Source organism: Danio rerio, chromosome 5, assembly GCF_052040795.2.
Source record: "Danio rerio strain M-AB ecotype USA chromosome 5, GRCz13ab, whole genome shotgun sequence".
In the NCBI taxonomy this organism is placed as follows: Eukaryota; Metazoa; Chordata; class Actinopteri; order Cypriniformes; family Danionidae; genus Danio; species Danio rerio.
In genome coordinates this window covers 20,015,530-20,035,848 of record NC_141025.1, presented here as the reverse complement: position 1 = coordinate 20,035,848, position 20,319 = coordinate 20,015,530, and the positions used below count along the sequence as shown (strand labels likewise).

Genomic DNA, 20,319 nt, shown 5'->3' with positions numbered 1-20,319 from the left:
TCAACCAAAAATAAACATTTACACACTATTTACTCACCCTCATGTGGTTCCAAAATCTTTATTAGTTATTAAAATTATTCTTTGGCTGAAAAAATGAAAAATATATAACCATGGACTTTCATAGTATGAAATAAATAAATATATATATATATATATATATATATATATATATATATATATATATATATATATATATATATATATATATATATATATATATATATATATATAAATATATATATAAATATATATATATATATATATATATATATATATATATATATATATATATATATATATATATATATATATATATATATATATATACATACATATATATATATATACATATATACATATATACTATGTAAGTCAATGGTTACAAGTTCACAAATTTAAATTTTTAGGTGAACAAACATACAATAACTTTAATACAATACAGTAATTTGGCATTGATGCAGTTTTTACAGGGATTAAATCCAAAATCAAAAAAGCCTAATTAACTTTGGATGTCAGTTTTAAAAAAGAGTTTTAGGAGACCTGAAGAAAAAAAAAAGCATTCTGGCTGCTCGACTTTTGGTGGAGAGTCAATTAGGCAGAGAAAATGTCACATGTTAGTGCAAAATCATGTGACACTGGAACAGTAGCTATGGAAACCATGCACTGTACCTGCATTCAGGTTCTCAACATTTATAGATATACCCATTTCTATTTATAGACAGAAATTCCCTGCATAGAACTCCCTATTCGTTTTTCCCCCACTACTGTATATTGAATACTGAATATTCTTCTACTTTTCCTATTTTGTTATCTCCTCCCAAGATTTAACCTAATGAGACAAGTTACATAGGTAATGAGGAACTGTAAAGAGATTCACGAATGTTAAGCTAGTATGACTCAGTTATTCAGCTTTTTTTGACACCACAATTCTGTGGCTTTCCATGCTGCTGCATATTATTTTTGACAGTCGCCAACTGCATAATTTAGTATTCTCCCACAAATAAGTACACAGTCCATGAGGTGTTTCTATGAGGTGGTGTTAGATTGGACAATGTAGCTGAGAATAGAGAAGTTACAGTGTGGTTAAACCATGGTGTTAGACACGGTGTCAAGAATGTGAATTGAGGCAGAAGTGTTATATCACTCATTCGTGATACATGTTCCAGCATCTCCTGACATCCCTAACACTTCCAAAACGTGCAACACCTGGATAGGAGTTTTTCAAAGTATTCTGTGCCAAAGTACTTTGTGCTACATGCTGTTTACACAGTCTTTCGCTTCCATGCCTTTCAGCCCCGCCTTTTCACCTTGTCTCTTCTTTTCACTCCCTGTCTGTCTTTCAGTGGAGGAAAGGGCACTCAGGGGTGAACGATTCACATAAGCACAGTGAGAAGCACACTAATGTTGCTTTTGGAGATCACTGAAGTGCAAGAGTTAAAGGGGAGTTCTTTCTGCATTTTCACAAAATCGTCTAAAAGTGTGATCGACAAACTGAACAAGTGCAGGAGAAGAAGGTAAAGCAGAAGGTAAACAAACTAGCACTAGTGTTTAAGCAGGGAGCATGTTTACCGCAGTGCCAATGCCACTGAGACAAGAAGGTAGAAAAGAAAATAATATACAGATATACAGATAGAAAAAATATGAGGTACCAGCCAGATTGAGGCTTCTGTGGTAGAGGAATGTTTCACTGGGGGCAGATAAAATAATTTCGGAGTCATTTCCCCCTGGCTTACAATCGCTACATGTGGATATTCTTAACTCTCTGTTGCTGGGAATAATAAAAAAAGCATTTTAATGGGAGTATGGTTTACAACAAAACAATTTTAATCTTATATTTTACTTTAATTTTATGTTTAATTCAATGTTAAATCCATTTTTTTTCCAAATATTTGATTTCCTTTTCTTGCATAAAATCTTATGTAATATTATGTAGTTGCATTCTTAAACTAAATAAATAATAATGATTATTATTTAGATGAAAGATTATCTACAAGGAAAAAAAACTGCCGTATCATCAGGTGACTGAAAATAAGTATACACTGTAAAAAGCAATGCTTTTACTTTAAAAAGTGAGCAAAGCCATTGTACCTTGGAACTGTTAAGTTGACGTGACTTTATTTTTATAATTATGCACAGTTCATTTATTTTAAAAAAGCAAGAAAATCCCATAGACTATATAACATATGGACGTAGTATCCGTGACATCACCCATGGGTTTCCAAAGTGCACAAATGAAGCTACAAGTGGGCGTGGCCAACTGTCGCTATTTTGTTTGGCGCGTCATCGCACCAACCGGGGGTTACCAAAAAAGGGCAATGAGGCGGAGCGTCAGTGGAGCTACAGATGGCTGCTGGAATTTTGCTTTTCTTTGGGAGAAACGCTTAATACTTCATTACCTGCGACTCGTTTGTGTTCTGATTGCATGGGCTTGGTAGTATACTATAGCAATAAAGTGTTTAACACTGTTGTAATACATTGAGCCACTAAGCATAGTTCTTGTGACATTTTTCTACAGGAGGAAAACGCAAATTACTTCCAAATACTTTAAATATAGTTTGTGTTAGTAAATGCAAGGTTATTTATGAAATCCAGGCATAACGCTGTATGACAACATTTCAGATGACGGTTCTAGAGCCTACAGAAAAGAAAACTATAAAAGATAAATTATTAATAAAGCAAATACATTTATAGACAGGATATATAAGTATTTAATTTCACTGAAATAGAGGCCACATTAACGGTTTGTGAATACAATTAAGTGCACACAGCATGCCATATTATCTGATAATTGTAGGAAATAATTTCACAAGGCAACTGACTGTGTAAAGCCACATAAAACAAAACAAAAATGCGATTTATATGCTGAGTTCAGCGACTAATCTGCTGGAATCAGCTGAGTAGACAAGACAGTGAGCATCAAGACCTACATGTATCTGTCACTCAAGTGGCCACGCCCTTAATTATGCAGACTTTATATAACTTAATAAAAATAAAACGGATGAGTTATAAAAACGTCACCCCCTCACAGTTGTCATGAAGGGTATAGTTATATGCACCAAAATCTTTTGTACCAGGCTGTAAACATGTTTTATTTAGCTGTAAAATTTAGCATTGCAGTCAGTGAACATCTGGAGTTCCTGGAGCCAGCCCCCAAAGGCGAGTCGATAAATTGCAGTTTCAGTTACTTCCACAATGGCTTCATGAGGGAAAAGCGGGATGTTGGTGTTTGGTAAATCCATTTCCTTAAAATTATTAGGTTGAGTCAACTATTGCTTTAAAAAAACAGGTTTACTCTCATTTTCTTTTCAGTAAAGTCAACTAATTGCTTTTTTACAGAGTAACAGATGACATTAGTGACATCAGAGAGTAACATTCCCCAAGACGTTACAATATTTTTGTACGGGATTATTTCTAAAACATTTACTAGCAATTTGTTGAAGAAATAATATTTCCTGAAAAAAAAATATCTCAATTACATGTGGAAACCACATATGAAAAATTATTTTGTAAATAAAAATTAACAACATTTTTAACAAACTAACTATAAACAATATTTCTAGAGCATTTTTTTCTCTTTTATGTAATTTCTTTGAATTTGCTCACATGTTGTATTTGTTAACATTATATGCACCATGAACTAACATGAACAGACAATGAGCATGTTTTTATAAGGTAGCATTAATAAAGGCTAACAAATGCTGGAAAATCTATTGCTCATTGTGAATGTTACCTAAAGCATCAATGGTAACAAATTACCATTGATATTTTAGGATGTTTCAAAAACATAGCAATAATTTAAAAGAAGAAAGAACAAAAAAAAAAAAAAAAATTCCTGAGAGCAACAATTCAGAGCTAAAACTGGCTTCCGTTGTATAGTCCAACAAAGCAAATACATTAATATAAGCATGTAACACCTACATAAATGCATAAACGTATACAGTTGAAGTCAGAATTATTAAACACCCTGAATTATTAGCCCCCCTGTTTATTTTTTTCCCTAATTTCTGTTTAACAGAGAGAAGATTTCTAACAGAATTCAACAAATTTCTAACCATACAAATTTCAATAACTAATTTCTAATAACAGCCTTATTTTATCTCTGCCATGATGACAGTAAATAATATTTGACTAGATATTTTTTAGGACACTTCTATACAGCTCAAAGTGACATTCAAAGACTAAACTAGGTTATTTAGGTGAACTAGGCAGGTTAGGGTAATTAGGCAAGTTATTGTTCAACAATGGTTTGTTTTGTATACTATTGAAAAAACATAGCTTAAAGAGGCTAATAATTTTGACATTATAATGGTGTTTAAAAAATTTATAACTGCTTTTTATTCTAGCCGAAATAAAAAAAAATAAGATCAGACATACTGCAAAACAGTTCCTTGCTCTGTAAATTATCATTTAGGAAATATTAAAAGAAAAAAAATTAATAGGGGGTTTAATAATTCAGATTTCAACTGTTAATACATAAATGCTAAAAGCATGTATTAACCATTTTAAACTGAAAATGAGTTTGTCACCCAGAGGCAATATCACGCAATAGAGAGTTAAAGATCGGATCAGAGAACAGATCTTCTGTGTGATTACAAAGATTAATTGGAATGTTAATTGGCAATGACTCCCTGAGAGCTCACAGCTCTGCATACCACTCATAAAATCCCTGTACAATACTGTATTTACAAAAACAGATATACTGTAGAGCACAGTGTGATGAAAGCTTGGATCTGGTTCAATTACACGCATCTCTGTCGTCACTACCAGACATTATGGCCTTGATGCACACAGAAAACACACTTTCTACAGCACACATAAAGATGATTCAAATGCGGCTGACAGAGACACTGATTTTCCAGTTAAAGTTCCCTTCATACTGAGATAGATGTACTCTGCGCATAAAAATCCTAAAAGGTATTTTTATGAAAACATTAGAACACAACCAAAGACAGTATAGGATGACTACTATAGTGTTTGATAACTAATTAAATTGCTTATCTGCTGAAAAAAGTAAAGTAAATGAATACTGCTCTTATTTCTAATTACAGTCAATAAGACTTGGTTTATATACTGTAAATAAATTAAACCATCACTTTAAATAATAATTACATTTTTCAACAAAGAACAGTAAACACATGCACATGCTTAAAATGCACAGGCTTAAAAAACAATGTCATAAATGAACAACGATATATGGCATGTACAGTATGTACTGTACACTACCTGACAAAAGTCTTGACGATCCCAGTTGTAAGAGCAACAAACAATAACTTGATCATTTGGAAAAGTGGCAGAAGGTAGATTTTTCCAATGAATCATCTGTTGTACTGCATCTTAATCATTACAAATACTGCAGAAAACCTACAGGAACCTGCATGGACCCAGGATTCTCACAGAAATCAGTCAAGTTTGATGAAGGAAAAATCATGGTTGGGGGTTACATTTAGTATGGGGGGTACGAGAAATCTGCAAAGTGGATGGCAACATCAACAGCCTGAGGTATCAAGACATTTGTGCTGCCCATTACATTACAAACCACAGGAAAGGGCAAATTCTTTATAAGGATAGCGCTCCTTTTCATATTTCAGCCTCCACATCAAAGTTACTGAAAGCAAAGAAGGTGCTTCAGGATTGACCAGCCCAGCCACCAGAAATGAACATTATTGAGCTTGTCTGGGGTAAGATGAAGGGGGAGGCTTTAAAGATGAATCTAGTGGCCTTTGTCTTTTATATAAGCCACTTCTGATACCAAATGATCAACTAGAAGTCAAGTTATTATTTGTTGTTCCAAAAATTTGGATAGGCGACAAGACTTTTGTCAGGGAGTGCATACAATATGGTGTCTTTGGTTTGAAACATTTTGAAACTATTTCTTTCAGTCTATTTTATTTAGCATTGAATTAAGTAATTAAACTACTTTTCTGATGAAATAAATTAGAAATCTCATTTAAATACAATTTTAATTATGTAATTGGTAACTGGTAATTAATTTCTTTTTTGAAGTAACACAAACTTGTAGACAACATTGCTTATATCTCTATTTCTCTCACACTGAGCACTATTCTACTCTTATCTCACAATCATTTTATGGAGACAGTCAAGTGCAATGACCAGACATTCATCTACCAAAGCAAAAGTAAATGGCACACTTTCTAAACATTGTCCTTGTCAGATCTATTCTTCACTTCAGACAACTATACAAACGGTCCCGTCAAAAATATTGATCATTTCATCATATGAGCTAAGAGAAAATCACTTATTACAACAGGTTGAGTGGAGGAGAAAAAATTCTTTCAAGGAGATGCAGAAGAAAGTAGCATAATGTCAGTCTTAGATGCCACAAACATGCAGCGCTTTCTACAAAATAATTTGCACCAGTACAAATTTTGTGTGGAGGAGGAGAAGAATTATTAATAAAACAGAAAAGTCGTGTTGGTGTGCAAGCCTGCCTCATAGGTCATATTTTAATCAGAACTAAATGTCAATAGCACAAGTTAAAATATTAGAAAGTATTATTCATTTTAATTTATATAAACATTTCATATGGATTAATTTTGTATTATTTTTAGATGTTATAGCATAAAAAATGATTATAAGTATAAAGTAATAAGAAACTTTTTTGCAGTTACCATAAACAATCTTCATCAGAAATATAAATACCTTTGAAGGCACAGCATGTAATTTTCGTTGCTTGGTGCATGTTTACAACAAAGGCATATTTTGATGACACTGAGAACAAGTGTTGAATCATGGCCACTAGTCTTCATTACACAAAGTCATGTTCATCAATAGGCTAATGTATTCTAAGCTTATTATCATAGTATGAAGCAGAGTAAGGCTGAACACCATCAAAGTAAAACAAAGGTCGCAATTGACCCTTCGCTAAGCCACACCTAAAACCACCACCGACCAATTGTGGCTTGGCAAAGGTAAACAGGCGTGGGAGGTCTGTCAAGCTTTTGAACGAGGTAAACAACCCAAAGGGTGTGTTCATATGGATTGTGCAAATCTGATACCCCGTATCCTAAAAGTTTGGATGGGTGGTGAAATTTCTTTCCCTTTTCAAAGCCTAAAACCCAAAAGAAGAAATGCCAAGCGTGGATGAAGCCATGTAGGGGGCCATAAAGAAAGCACAATTCAGTCAAATTTCCATCAGTTTCAAGAAACAAATATTTGGATAACAAATCAACAGAACAAAACAGAGATATGATCACAAACTGAGCACTAGCGATTAATTAATATACTTCATCCGAAGCTGTTTTTCAGTCATTTTAAACCTTGTGTCCCAGTCAGAGGTACAATTCACCAATGTTTTCATCTGTCTTTTGGAGATTTAGTAGTTGGTGGCGACATTAAAGCGGGTTAGTGTCTGCATTTATATTTGGTGACGGTTTCTTTTTATATTTTGTGAAGGATTAATATTTGCTAGTAGGGAAAATATTTTATTGCACAACAATTAGCCTTTTAAGCTTTTTGGCAAAAAAAGGAGAAATCACAGTTTAATTTGTTTTTATTAGATTGTTTTTATATTTCACTTATCCTGCTGTGCATGAATAAGCTGTTAAATGGTCAGTGTATGAGGCGGCTAGGCTGTAGCTTCAACTTTAATTAAATTATTCTCCAATCGGTTGCATATTATGTTGTGTAAACCCCTGTAATGCATACTGCAGTCTTTTTTGTCTGTCTTGCTTAGAAATCCTACCTGTTCGAAAAAAAATTACTAATAATCTCCTTGGGAATGTCACCAGCGCATACATACTATAATAGACGTGCCAGGCACAAAAGCTTGACAGGCGTAACAACAGTATCTAAGAAGGGCGGAGCTTAGTGAAGGGTCAACTGCTGAGTGAAGTGCGACGTGCAGTAAAGAAGTAGAGCTTTTATTATGCCACAGTGCACCACTTCCCGTTTCTTCTGCTTCTATGTGGTGAAAAACCAGCGCTGTTTTATCATACTATTTTTTTCCCCACTGAAAAAAATGATTAATTGCAATATTTCGCAAACAATTAATTTATATAAGCTGAATTTACACAAACAAATTAAGTTGAACATCACTAAATTTAATTTTTTTGTTTATATTCAGCCCATATAAACTGTTTGCAACCACTTGCCTTAAAAGAAATTCAGTAAGTGAATCATTTTGTCAATGTGAGGGTTTGTCTTATGGTTCAGTTATAACGCTGCCATGTGCAATCTAATAAAACCCACAACATATTAAAGGATATTTGGTTTTTCCCTGTTTTCTATAACACCAAATCGAAAATCAAGAGTGTATGAGGTCATTAGCACTGTCTGCGCCAATAGTAACATTAGTAACATAGCTTATTTCTCTGGATTTTAACATTTTTCAAAACATTTGGTATAACAAATGTATGCAAGTGAGCACGATATACATCCCTCTTCTAGTGTTCCTTTGGATATTTCAGTTGTGTTTAAAGCAAATCTAATCTAGAAGTGTGTGACATTCTTTAAACAAATAGAGTGGGGCAAATAACTATTGAACATGTCACCATTTTTTTTCAGAAAGCATATTTTTAAAGGTGCTGTTGACTTAAATTTTCAACGGATGATGGTAACAAAAAATCCACATAAGATTTTATCAATAAAAACAAAACTAATTAATTTACAAAATAAGTTATGTGCAATAAAAGGAAATGACACATGGTAAAGTATTAAGCATTTGAATAAAGGTAGGTGTAGAGAGACAGTGAAAGCCTGGACAGCAGCTGAAATTGTTCAATTATTCAGCAACTCCTTTCTCCTTGTGTCGTTCCATTGCTAACATACATAACTCATTTTTCTGATTTATTTTCTTTTATTTTTTATGTTTGTATTGTTTGGGTTTTTACCAAAATCTGGTTCAATTCCATGTCAACAGCTCCTTTAGAAATATTATTCCCAAGAAAAAACATGACTGTTCAGTATTTATTTCCCCTACTGTATCTCTCTCATTTAGCACACATACAATCACTTTATAATAGAACTCAGTACTTTTTGGGTGACCAAACAAAAATAAAAATAAAAAAAATTGTTTTATGCGATTTTTTGGAATAAAACGATTCATAATTAGATGTCAGTTAACCATTAGCTGCAAAGTAGATGAAAGTGGATGGTACTGTGAAAAGACAGCTCCTGCAAATACGATTTCAGAATTAGCCAGATATAAAAGAAATTTGGCTAGAAATTGGTGTGCATGTTTGTGCATATTTAAAACAACATCCCACATTTCCGGCAAAACCAATAATCTCAAGTGTTGTTAAGCAGCAATTCCTCCTGCAGTATCTAGGCAGACTGTTAACTGTTTACAAGGTCTTATTCTGGCTGCCTGCCACACGGGTCACGCTGAACTCACTTACACACTACAGCCACAGGCACCATTCTCCATTCCTAATCAAACTCCTTATTCAACTCCTTATTCACTGCCTTCCAATGTCATGCTTAGTGCATTCATGAAAAACAGCTCAAAAATGCAGAGAAGGTCAAGATCAAAGAGCTTAGATAGCTGATTAGGAATTTAAAGCTTTTTTTTTTATTTAACACTTCACATTTTTTTAATCTGAGTAAATATTAAATCTGCTAAACACACACACAAAATGAAACACAACCTGTTGACTGTCACTAAAACTAAACAGCAAAACAATAATAAGAGAAACTTTAATGTCTATTTTACTTGACATACACTAAAGTACAACTAACTACACTACACTTAACATATTAATCCAAGGCTTGACGACTTGAATAAGAGAGGAAATTTAGATAATCAAATTAACTTTCAAATATATGCATACACAGTTTAAAACTTGAATTATTTCATAATTAAATTCTCATCAGGCAAAGAAAAAAATAAATAATTTTCCAAAATATAAAACGTATACAAAAAATATATAAAAATAAAAAACCTCCAATAATATAAACAATTATTTTTTATTGCCCTACTGATTAGTACTGAATAGTAATAGTGTATGAAAAATAATGAAAATCCTAACTTACCGTGCTGAGGATGCAGAGATCAGTTACACCACAGATGTATGTCAACAATATTAAGTAATATTCCAAAAAAGCGGAAATAATAAGAAAAATCCTCATTACGGTTTCAAGGTAAAATTAATGTCAAAATTGCAGAGAAAATGACTGAGCGAACCTAATCCCACATCCTCCAAAGCTCCAGCAGCTTCCACAGTAATCCAACAAGTTTACTTGTAAGATTCAAAAAGAAAACCAGTCAGTAACTGATGTTCTCCATTATACCCCAAGTTAAATAAGTCTGTACAGTTCTGCAAAGCTCCTTTATGCTCTTTGCAATTTTAATTACTGACAAACTACAAATCCTTCAAACGTAAATCTAATTTCCTGCTTCTTCACACACATTTGTGTCAGTGTTCCACTCCTGCATCTCTGATTCTCCAGTCTCTTCCTCCTACACTCCTCTGGCTTGTTGCTAAGAACACATCCACCCTCAGCTGTGTGTGAGTGTTCGCACACTTTCACCCATTCTCCTCCTCCTATCGCTCTCTCTCTCTCTCTCTTCCTCACATTTCTGCCTTACGGTTCTCCATCCATCTGTTTCTCTCTCTTTTCCTCCCCCTTGCGGAGGCTTACACTCACTCCACATTTCTCCTACAACTCTTCTTCTTCCCCTCACCATGACATCATCTTGTTGCCGTGTTAAGAGAGTTGCATCATGTGTGCACCAAATTCTTCATGTAGTTTTTGCCAGGAAAATTTGTTTCAGGGATTAGTTCAGCTATGAACGAAACTGTCATTCCAAACCAATTCTTTCTCTTCCTTTAACACGAGTAAAACACAAGCAGGTGAAACAAAAGTCACCAAGGTTTAATGTCGAGTTAACCCATTAATTTTAATTGTATGCACAGAAAAAAAGAAGAGAAAAGTTTTGAATACCACACAGTTGTCATGATTAGCTTTGGGTGAACTGATGGAAACATGAGTAAATATTTCTAAAGAGATTTTGAAAAACAACACCAAATTCGGCTTTACAAATATTTAAAATCTGCTGGCAATCCTTGTGGGCACTAATTAAAAATCTGCCAATTTTGTTTAATCAAGGCGTTATGCCGCAGTGAAGAAAACTGTCAAGTATGAGATTAGTGGTTTTCGTGTTTTTTTACATGATGCATTGTATTGCACTTGAACATTTTAGTGTCACGATCACCAGCAATCTTACCCTTATAATTTGCTGGAGAACATTCACTTTTACTCAGGCTGAAATTCTGCCACAATATGAACTACAACTCTCTTTAGGCACCACACACACCCCTGTTCTGGTTCATCATTGATTACACACCCACAGCTGAGAGCAACTCAAAACTGATTACATGGACCATATAAACAACACACACACACACACACACACGCGCGCGCACACACACACACACACACACACACACACACACACACACACACACACACACACACACACACGCACACACGCACACACGCAGACACGCACGCACGCACACAAACACAGACAGAGTCTTGTTTGGTTACCTGCAACATTATGAAGCGTTCGTTTAATTCGGAAAATATATGTGCCCCCCCCCCTAGTGAATATTAGTGTAGGCTACAAAATTCACTTTTGAAATTTATAGATAATATGTATAATTACCTCATTAAATCTCATTAAAAAAAAAAAAAATATATATATATATATATATATATATATATATATATATATATATATATCTTACATACTCACACACACACATACTCACACACACACACACACACACACACACACTGCAAGCCTATTACAGAATAGGGCTGCAAATTCATAACAACAAAAAAAAAACTGTTGTCAAATTTGAATCAGTACTGTACTTATAAATATAATGCCATTAAAACTTGTGGAACATCATATTTTCTACACAGTCAAAACATAAAATTCCAAGACTTCAGTTATAGTTCTGTTTTAGTCAGTCAAGCTGCTAAAATATCTACAATCCATACAGTAACTGCAATTTAATGAAAGGTGGGTGACAGAGCACACTAAACATGCATTTCCACTAGAGAATAAATAATTCAGATTGGCCATTAAATATATAAGCAAAATAGAAAAGTATGTGATTGGCTCTAATGCTCAAATCATTGCAAAAAAAAACAAACATATAAAAGAAGTCTGATGCAATGTGTGCAGAACTAAATGTAATGCTCACAAATTGACACGCTTTACTGTAATGCAACAGCTGTAGTAGATTTAGTTTTATTGAGCAGGGCCTTTTTAACACCTTACCTTAATTTTTTGTGTAGCATTTATGTTCCAGGGACCCACATAATTTAATGAGTTTATTACAAAATAGTAATTTTTTTATTACAAAAATGTAAGTAATCATGATCCTATTACAAAACATAGAGATGATATAACATCATGAAGGATTATTTAGTTAATAATTAGTTGGATAAGAAAAGATAAACCTCATTTAAAACATTCTAAATACCACTTCACAACGTTCTGTACACTGACTGATTGATGCACCGTCAACCAAATACACAAGCTACTAGATGGCGGCCCATTCACTGCCTCACATCTGTCCTCCCTCTAGGCACGTTTTCTTTGATCTTCTGATTAGGGAAACAACAGTGGAGAAGTAAAGACTGTCACAGTGCTATCACAGGTTCTGTGGACGCTGTAGGGAAATCAGCAGGAAAAGGAAGCCGAGGTGCGATTGGGAGGGGTGAATTTCTTTGGTGACTTTCAGCCAATGTCATCCTACAGGCCTTTGATTTCTTCCAGTTAGTATTCTATGCATACTCACAACTGAGAGTCAGAAACTCTTCCTTATCCAATTCATTCGCTCCATTCTCTCCCTCTTCCGCTCAGTCTCTATCGCTCTGATTTCCTTTGACACATCTTCTCCCTTCCATCTCTCTAGGGTTTTCCTGCTCTCAGGATGACTATTGTAATGGGCATAGTGATGTGAAGTCTGAAGGATATTAATGTCCGTCCAGTCTGGAATATAAATAAATATATTCTGTCCTCGATTTCGAACAGAATTGGCCTACATAAACAGACCCATGTTCTATACGGCTCTATGTATACCTTTAGGTTTCGGATGCAAGAAATGGATAGACAAAAATACATTGTTTTATTTGCCGTCAATAATAAGAAAGTAGCACTGACAGGTAGAAAAAATATGTATCGATAATCAGTTCATTCTTCTGGTAAACTTGTATTAAAATACCAGCCAAATGTCTTCATCTTTCCTTCCTGAATGATGCATGAGCTCCAGATTCATGTGCACGAAATGAAATGATCATAATTAAATTATCAGGATGTTATCCCAGTGGAATAAAAACACTGGGAAAATAAAAAGTCGAATGATGTCAGAATAATCATTCTTGTGGTTACCGAAAAGGCCACTGCAACCAAACCATTCATCATGAAGGAAAAAAAAACCTAGCAGCTCCAACTCCAGTGGGGGAAGTATGAGTGAATGTGTGTGTGCTGTTACTAGACACCTCACTATCTCAGGTGTGTAAAGAAGAAAGGCAGAATTTAGACTGCAAGATCTAACAAACCGACGCACACTTTATGCAAATAAGCCTTTATCATTGCACTGTTCAAATTCAGTGTTAATCCTGTAGGAAAAATCTGATCCCGTCAGCTTTCAGCTCCTGTCATCTTTCACATCTGCTATCCTCTTGTATTTTCTTGAATATAAAAAGAATACTCATGTTTAATGTGTTGGAGTCAAAACAAAATGTCTTTAGTCAACAAATGGTGCTACTGCTTTCAGTCTCACACACCAAGGCATAATAATAAAAGCATACAGAATATGTGGTGTATAAATGGTTTTGAAATCCAAGGTTACTTGAACAAAATAAAAACAAAAAAAAAAATAAAATGAATCTCAAGAACTTGCCACACAGGAGATCACAGATCACATGAGTGGAACTGCATGTCCTTACATTTGTCTTTAAAAGGATAGTTCACAAATGAAAAATTGGTTATCAATTAATCTTCCTCAGAATGTTCTTACTGTATTTCTGTCACTGCTGTTTATCTGACGCAGCCAAGGTGGAGATTGAGGTACACTTTGACAGGCAATTAGAAGCAGTGGACGGGGAGAACTAGCGTTAAAGGCACAGGCTACAAAAACAGCTACTCTGTGTTCAAAGCTAAAAATTCCAATGTTCTGACAGGTATAAATAATATAATGGAGGTTTTGAGCTGAAAATTAGTAAAATAGGTGCCCCTTAAGAAAACTGTGCTATGTGGCTAAATTAACATATTGCTCTAAAAGTAGTAGCTCACCCAAAGAAAATTTACCTATTAATTTACCCTCCCTCAAGCCGTCATAAGTGTATAAGACTTTTTTCGTACACTGCAAAAAAAGCTTGTCTTGCTTAGATTTAGTTGTTTTGTTTCTAGTCCAAATATTTTTAAAAAATATTCAATCAAGAAGCATTTTCTATACAAGCAAAAATATTGTCTTGTTTTAAAAAAGTAGTATGCCAAAATTAAGAAATTAGGAGTTTCTTGTTAAAAGAAGCAAAATAGTCTGTTAATGAGGTTAGGGAAATAATACATATTTTTCTTTTTGACATAAGACCATAATTATAATTGCTTATGGTATTGGAAGACTATTTTGCTTGTTTTAAGGATTTTAATTTTGACATATTATTTTTTAAAACAAGACAGTGTGTTTTGCTCATATAGAAAATCCTTCTTTATTTAAGAATGTTTAGACATTTGGACTAGTAACAAATATATTTTTTTATTCTTTCATGGGAACCACTTACCACACAGTTTGTTTACCACAAAAAATGAACATAAACAAGAAAACTACTTGGCTTCTGGTAAACAAACTGTGTGGTTCCTGTGAGATACATATACTGTATTCCAGGAACTTCCACTACAAATGCATTTTGCATCTTATGTCATACATCAGGTCAGGGGTCAGCCAAAAAGCTCTCGGAAGTCAGAGATTTGAGTTTATAATTTACAAACTGTATTTATTTAATTTTTTAAAATCAGGATCCATTTCCTAAGACATACATTAACCCGTTGGTGGTGTTTGGGTTAGTTTTACGATGCCTTTTTTTTCTCTTTTAGAAGCTTCAAAAAAAGGTCCAAGACCTCATGCTATTATACAGCAAGGAAGCGCCAGGATAAAATCTAAATCTACTCTAACTGTGTTTGTCTTAAAGAAGAAAAGCACAGAGGATGGCCTGCAATCTTCAATTGGGTAAACTATTCCTTTAACTTGAGGTTGAGTCTCTGGAATTACACTGCTTATAAAAAAATAAAATAAAACCTATGCAGTATGAAAACAAATGTGTCCATGTAGGAGATTTAAAAGCTGCACTAGGGATGTAAATTGTAAAAGCACCAACTCACTCATTATGCAATAAAACTTGACAGCTTTCACAAAACCTTGAGCACTGCACGCAGCATGATTTCAAGTCACCACTGTGACTGTTGAATTAAAAAAAGCTGGATATTAGCTCCTACCCCAGCAACTGAAATCAGTTTTAATTAGAATAAAAGTCTGCCAGTCTCTGTTCTGTCAGGTTACCTTAAAGAAACAAACAGACAGACTGCTACTTTTCACAATAAATTAAGTATGAAAATCTAGAGATTTGTTGACAACATAATGACAAAAGGAAATTTTTCCTAATTCTTAATCCTGTATAAAACCATTCAATTGAATAAAATGCTATGGCTAAGCTTTGTTAATAATAGGTTTAACTCATCCCCAAGACATCTGACAGCAATTTAAACCCATATTTAATGTCTAAGAGAAATGTATGATCAACGTTCTTTGTCTGGATTAAGTAAAACTATATGAAATATGCATATAAAAGGTGCCCAAGGGCGGCTCCATGTGCAACAATCAAGGTTGTGTTTCCATAGTAATGCCACTTAGTTGCTATGGCAAATTATTTCTTGTTGAGATAAAAGTGCTATTTTTAACAAAGACTCATTTAACACTTTGAATTAAATAAAGAACCATCATAATAATAGTGTATCTTACTTGTCTATTTTGACACTTGTCTCAAGAACTTAATACCTGTATGAACGCAAACATTAACACGGTATGCTAAAGGAACACCCAAGCACTTCAGATCCATTGATAAAGAAATTGTGCAAATATAAGTAGAGAAGGCACTGTTTAAGCTGTCAGCAGAAAAACAGTGGTCTTTTAGAGATGACTTTTCTGCCTAGCATTTTCCCTGTCACAGCCTTTGTCTCAACAGAGCAATCAGCCATCATCACGCTCCCTTCCTCAAGCAGCTGCGTATATCAGTAGACACAGCTGCAAGTATCAGTGCAGACCACAGAATAAAGTTCTGCCAGAATCATGAGAACATCAAGAACAAAGAACATTAATCTTTGGTTTTAGTGTCCATTCATTTAGAGGATCATCAAAGCGGTGCAGTAGCAAGTCAATAGAAATGTTTTCATGATCTGAGGAATCCAAGATTGATGCTTGCCAACTGTTTTGTATTCAGTATTATCCAGTTGGCTTGTTTTTTTTAAATAAAATAAAATAAAATAAAAATAAAATAAAAAAATAAAAAAATAAAAAATGAAATAAAATAAAATAAAAATAAAATAAAATAAAATAAAATAAAATAAAATAAAATAAAATAAAATAAAATAAAATAAAATAAAATAAAATAAAATAAAAATGTTATGTACGGTACCACTGCACCCATCCCGTTTTGAGCTGGGAACAAACTGGCGATTCTTTGTATGGAGTCGGTTGCTTTAACAAGGAGGCTAAAGACCATGGCCTGTAGCCTCTGTCGCTACAGCACCTTTTGAGGTCAAAGGAGTGAGGTTTACCTGCTTAGCACTTTGCTGACCTCTGTTAAACTCACCCCCTAAACCTCAATCCTATCTAGGACGAGCCCCCAGGTGTAACCCACCGGTACTACTGCACCCATCCTGTTCTGGGCTGGGAACAAACCAGCAATCCTTTGTATGGGAGTTGGTTGCTCTAACAAGGAGACTAAAGACCATGGCCTTTAGCGTCTGTCGCTAGGGCAATTTTTGAGGTTAGAGGAGTGAGGTTTATCTGCATAGCACTTTGCTACCTGGCCTCTGTTACAGTCTTATATATATATATATATATATATATATATATATATATATATATATATATATATAAAAGGTATTTGTTAATTACTGTATTTCTAATAAATATATGAAGACAGGTTACATTTTGGATAATTTCATCCTGAATAGATAGGAAAGCTAAATGTTTATGTAAATAACAACAGAAAAACAGGCTGCAGCTTTTTGATAAAGGAAATGCCACCAATATTTTTATTTATATTCCTTTGATTCTGTGGCTGAAATAGGCTTCCACACAAAACTGTGTACATAATGTGCATGTTCATATACTGAATTTAATAGTTATAAATGATTTTACACCATTCATTTTGAATGTTTCTTTGACTACTTTCCCATTATATGAGTTCACTAGTGACATTACTGTTGTTGAAACAACAACATCACATTTTTTGATGTACCAACAGATCCATATGTATCATTGTTATTATCTCCTTATACCCGCTGAACTCATTATGAAGACGCAATAATTAAATTAAAGACCATTCAAGGACATGGCATTAATACCAGATGGCAAGAACACTGACAATAACACACTATAAATAAAAAAAAAATAAAGATTACTGATGCGCAATGTGCCATTTCCACAGCATTGCCACACTGATCTAACCAATTGTAGATCCTGTTTTGAAGGATTCCACACAGCCTTCTAAACAGCACACGTCAAACAGCATAAAAAAAAGAAAATTAACACTCTTGAATCCAAATTAGATCACAGAGAAATAACAACAGAGCAGACTGTGTAGCTGAGACACTTTTTTTTTTACCCAAGCAACCGGGGAACAGTTTAATAAAGTATGCAGACTGACACTTACAATGATAAATTCACTGGCTTTGTACAATCTATCTAAATTTCTCTCTAACCCACAAGCACACACAAAAGGCATGAATGGCATATTTTCATACCTTTAGATAATGCACACATTTTTAATTAAACAAACAAACACACACACACACACACACACACACACACACACACACACACACACACACAAGTGCTACAAATTATGATAACCCGATAAGCCAAACGATCCAAATTATTTTACACACAAAATAGCATTCCGCAAACTAGTAATATTCAAAAATATAAGTTCACATACCTGTAAAGATTCTCCTGATAACACAGACCATTTAAAATGGACTGACCTCAGAAAAACCAACGTGTTGTTTTTGTTCCCATGGTGGCCTTTAACTTTCAATTTGTCAAATGTGAATCTCAATCAACCAAACAACAAAAGGGCAGTGAAGTGGAATGGGTTGAGTTTAGATAAATATCAACAGAGCAAAGAAGCGAATAGAGGAAATGAGGATAACAAAATACAAGACAACTTGATTTTCAACTCTGAAAAAGTGAGAGATGTTTTGTTCTCTCCCTCCTACCTCATGCAGCTTCACTTTGACTTTATTAATGGCCTTCAACCAGCGCAGACGGGAAGGAGAGAAAGGAGGAGGACCATCCTCACAGAAACTGAAAAGAACAATTAAATGTCGTAAGATCATGAGGTTAAAAAAAATCCTTGCTGGAACAACACTTTGGTTTTATATAGTGAATATATACTGCATTTATATGGTTAACTGATAAATTAATGGTTGGATAAAATACAGATAAAAATTTCAGAAATATAATTCAAGACAACAAAATACTGTTCTTTATATTTTAAGGGTAATATTTAGATCAAATGCAGATCAGACACACAATTAAAACATTCACAATTCACAACAATTTAATGCTATGATTTCATCACAGTAACTAAATAACATTAAAAAATTATAGGTGAAACTATTTACTCTCTTTCCAATGTTGTGCTTTTATTGTACAATTGTGATCGTACAATTATTGTTGCATGTTGCATCATATGTTGCATGGTATATTTATGGCAATTGTCAAAAAATATATTACATTGGTCAATATAGTAGATTTTGCTTTTATGTCAAATAATGGGTAACACTTTATTTTAATGGTCCATTTGAGTATTAGTAGACTTTTTGCTTAATATCTGTTGATACTGCACCTTTAACAGACATTTACCTGACTATAAGAAACTTTGCAAGTACATGTCAACTTACACTAACCCTAACCCTAACCTAACAGTCTAATTATAATCTGATGAAAATTTGTTGCAATGTAACTTAAATTCAACAAACTGACCATTAAAAAAAGTGTGACCAATGTAATGTAATTTTAGTGTAACTTAATTTTAAATTAGTAATATGGATTGTTAAAAAAAATGTGTACAACTTCAAAAGCTATTTTCTCAATACTTGAACGCTCGAATTCCAGATTTTCAAATAGTGTATCTCAGCCAAATACTGTAAATAGAAAACACTTTCAATAGAGCTTATTTATTCAAGTTTTATATGATGTATACATCTCTCTTCAAATAAAAAAATATGATTACATTTACATTAAAAATTATTTGCTTCTGAAATTCAAAATTTTCTTTCATAGTTTCTATTCATTACTAAATTCTTTTTTTTTATATATCCTTTATTCAGATCTATTCATTAAGTGTGCAACATACCTGTGTTGCCTCTCTGGCTTTCTCCCTTGAATAGCAACAGGTTTGGGTGTACTTTCCACATTTACTTCTTTCTGTACATTTGATAGTATCTCTCTTTCCCCTTTTTCTGTATCATCCGAGACTGGAAGAGGTTGAGCAACAATAGCAGGCCTGATTTGAGTATCTGAAAAGCTGTGTTCCTCCAGTTCAGAGCTGAACTGGGAACTGGCTTGGCTAAGGTTACCAGAAGACCCAAATCGAGAACTGTCCACCGGGCTGGTAAAAGAAAACACAAGATGTAAATATCCAAGGAACTGCAAACTAACTGTAAAATCTAATATCTGATGGCTCAGTATTGGTATTTTATTCAGAGAACTGAATAATCAAGAGGGAATAATTTACAAGAAATTGAACCTGGTCTCAAACTAAATCATGTGAACTCTATTTCTGTCCCAAGTCAGAAATTTCATCATTATAATGAGGAATCTTAGTGAAAAATCAAGTTTGTAGTATTTTTATAATGCCATTTTAATGACAGTGTGAATTTACTATAATAATACTAGATAAACTACTATATTTAAAATCCAAGTACAGTTTAAAGGAATAAATTACCAAAAATGAGCATATTCAATTTTCGGATATAAATTATGCCTTTAATGGTTAATGGATCACGTCATTCTGTAAATGACTTTAAATTTAAAGAGCAAGCTATGTTTGTGT

General features: G+C 33.8%; 1 protein-coding gene across 3 annotated transcripts in view; it reads right to left on the bottom strand.

Moving 5' to 3' along the window:
* The window catches only part of unc13ba (unc-13 homolog Ba (C. elegans)), a 178,016-nt gene that overhangs the window by 82,081 nt on the left and 75,616 nt on the right, over positions 1 to 20,319 (bottom strand). For 2 of the 3 annotated variants that reach the window (XM_087253313.1, XM_087253310.1), the window contains 2 exons: positions 19,621 to 19,875; positions 18,479 to 18,566 (listed from right to left, as the gene is read on the bottom strand). In XM_087253313.1, the coding sequence (XP_087109439.1) occupies positions 18,479 to 18,566; positions 19,621 to 19,875 (343 nt within the window). Of the gene's footprint in view, positions 1 to 9,990; positions 10,459 to 18,478; positions 18,567 to 19,620; positions 19,876 to 20,319 lie in introns of those variants that run through there. The other variant, XM_087253311.1, reaches the window with a different exon arrangement.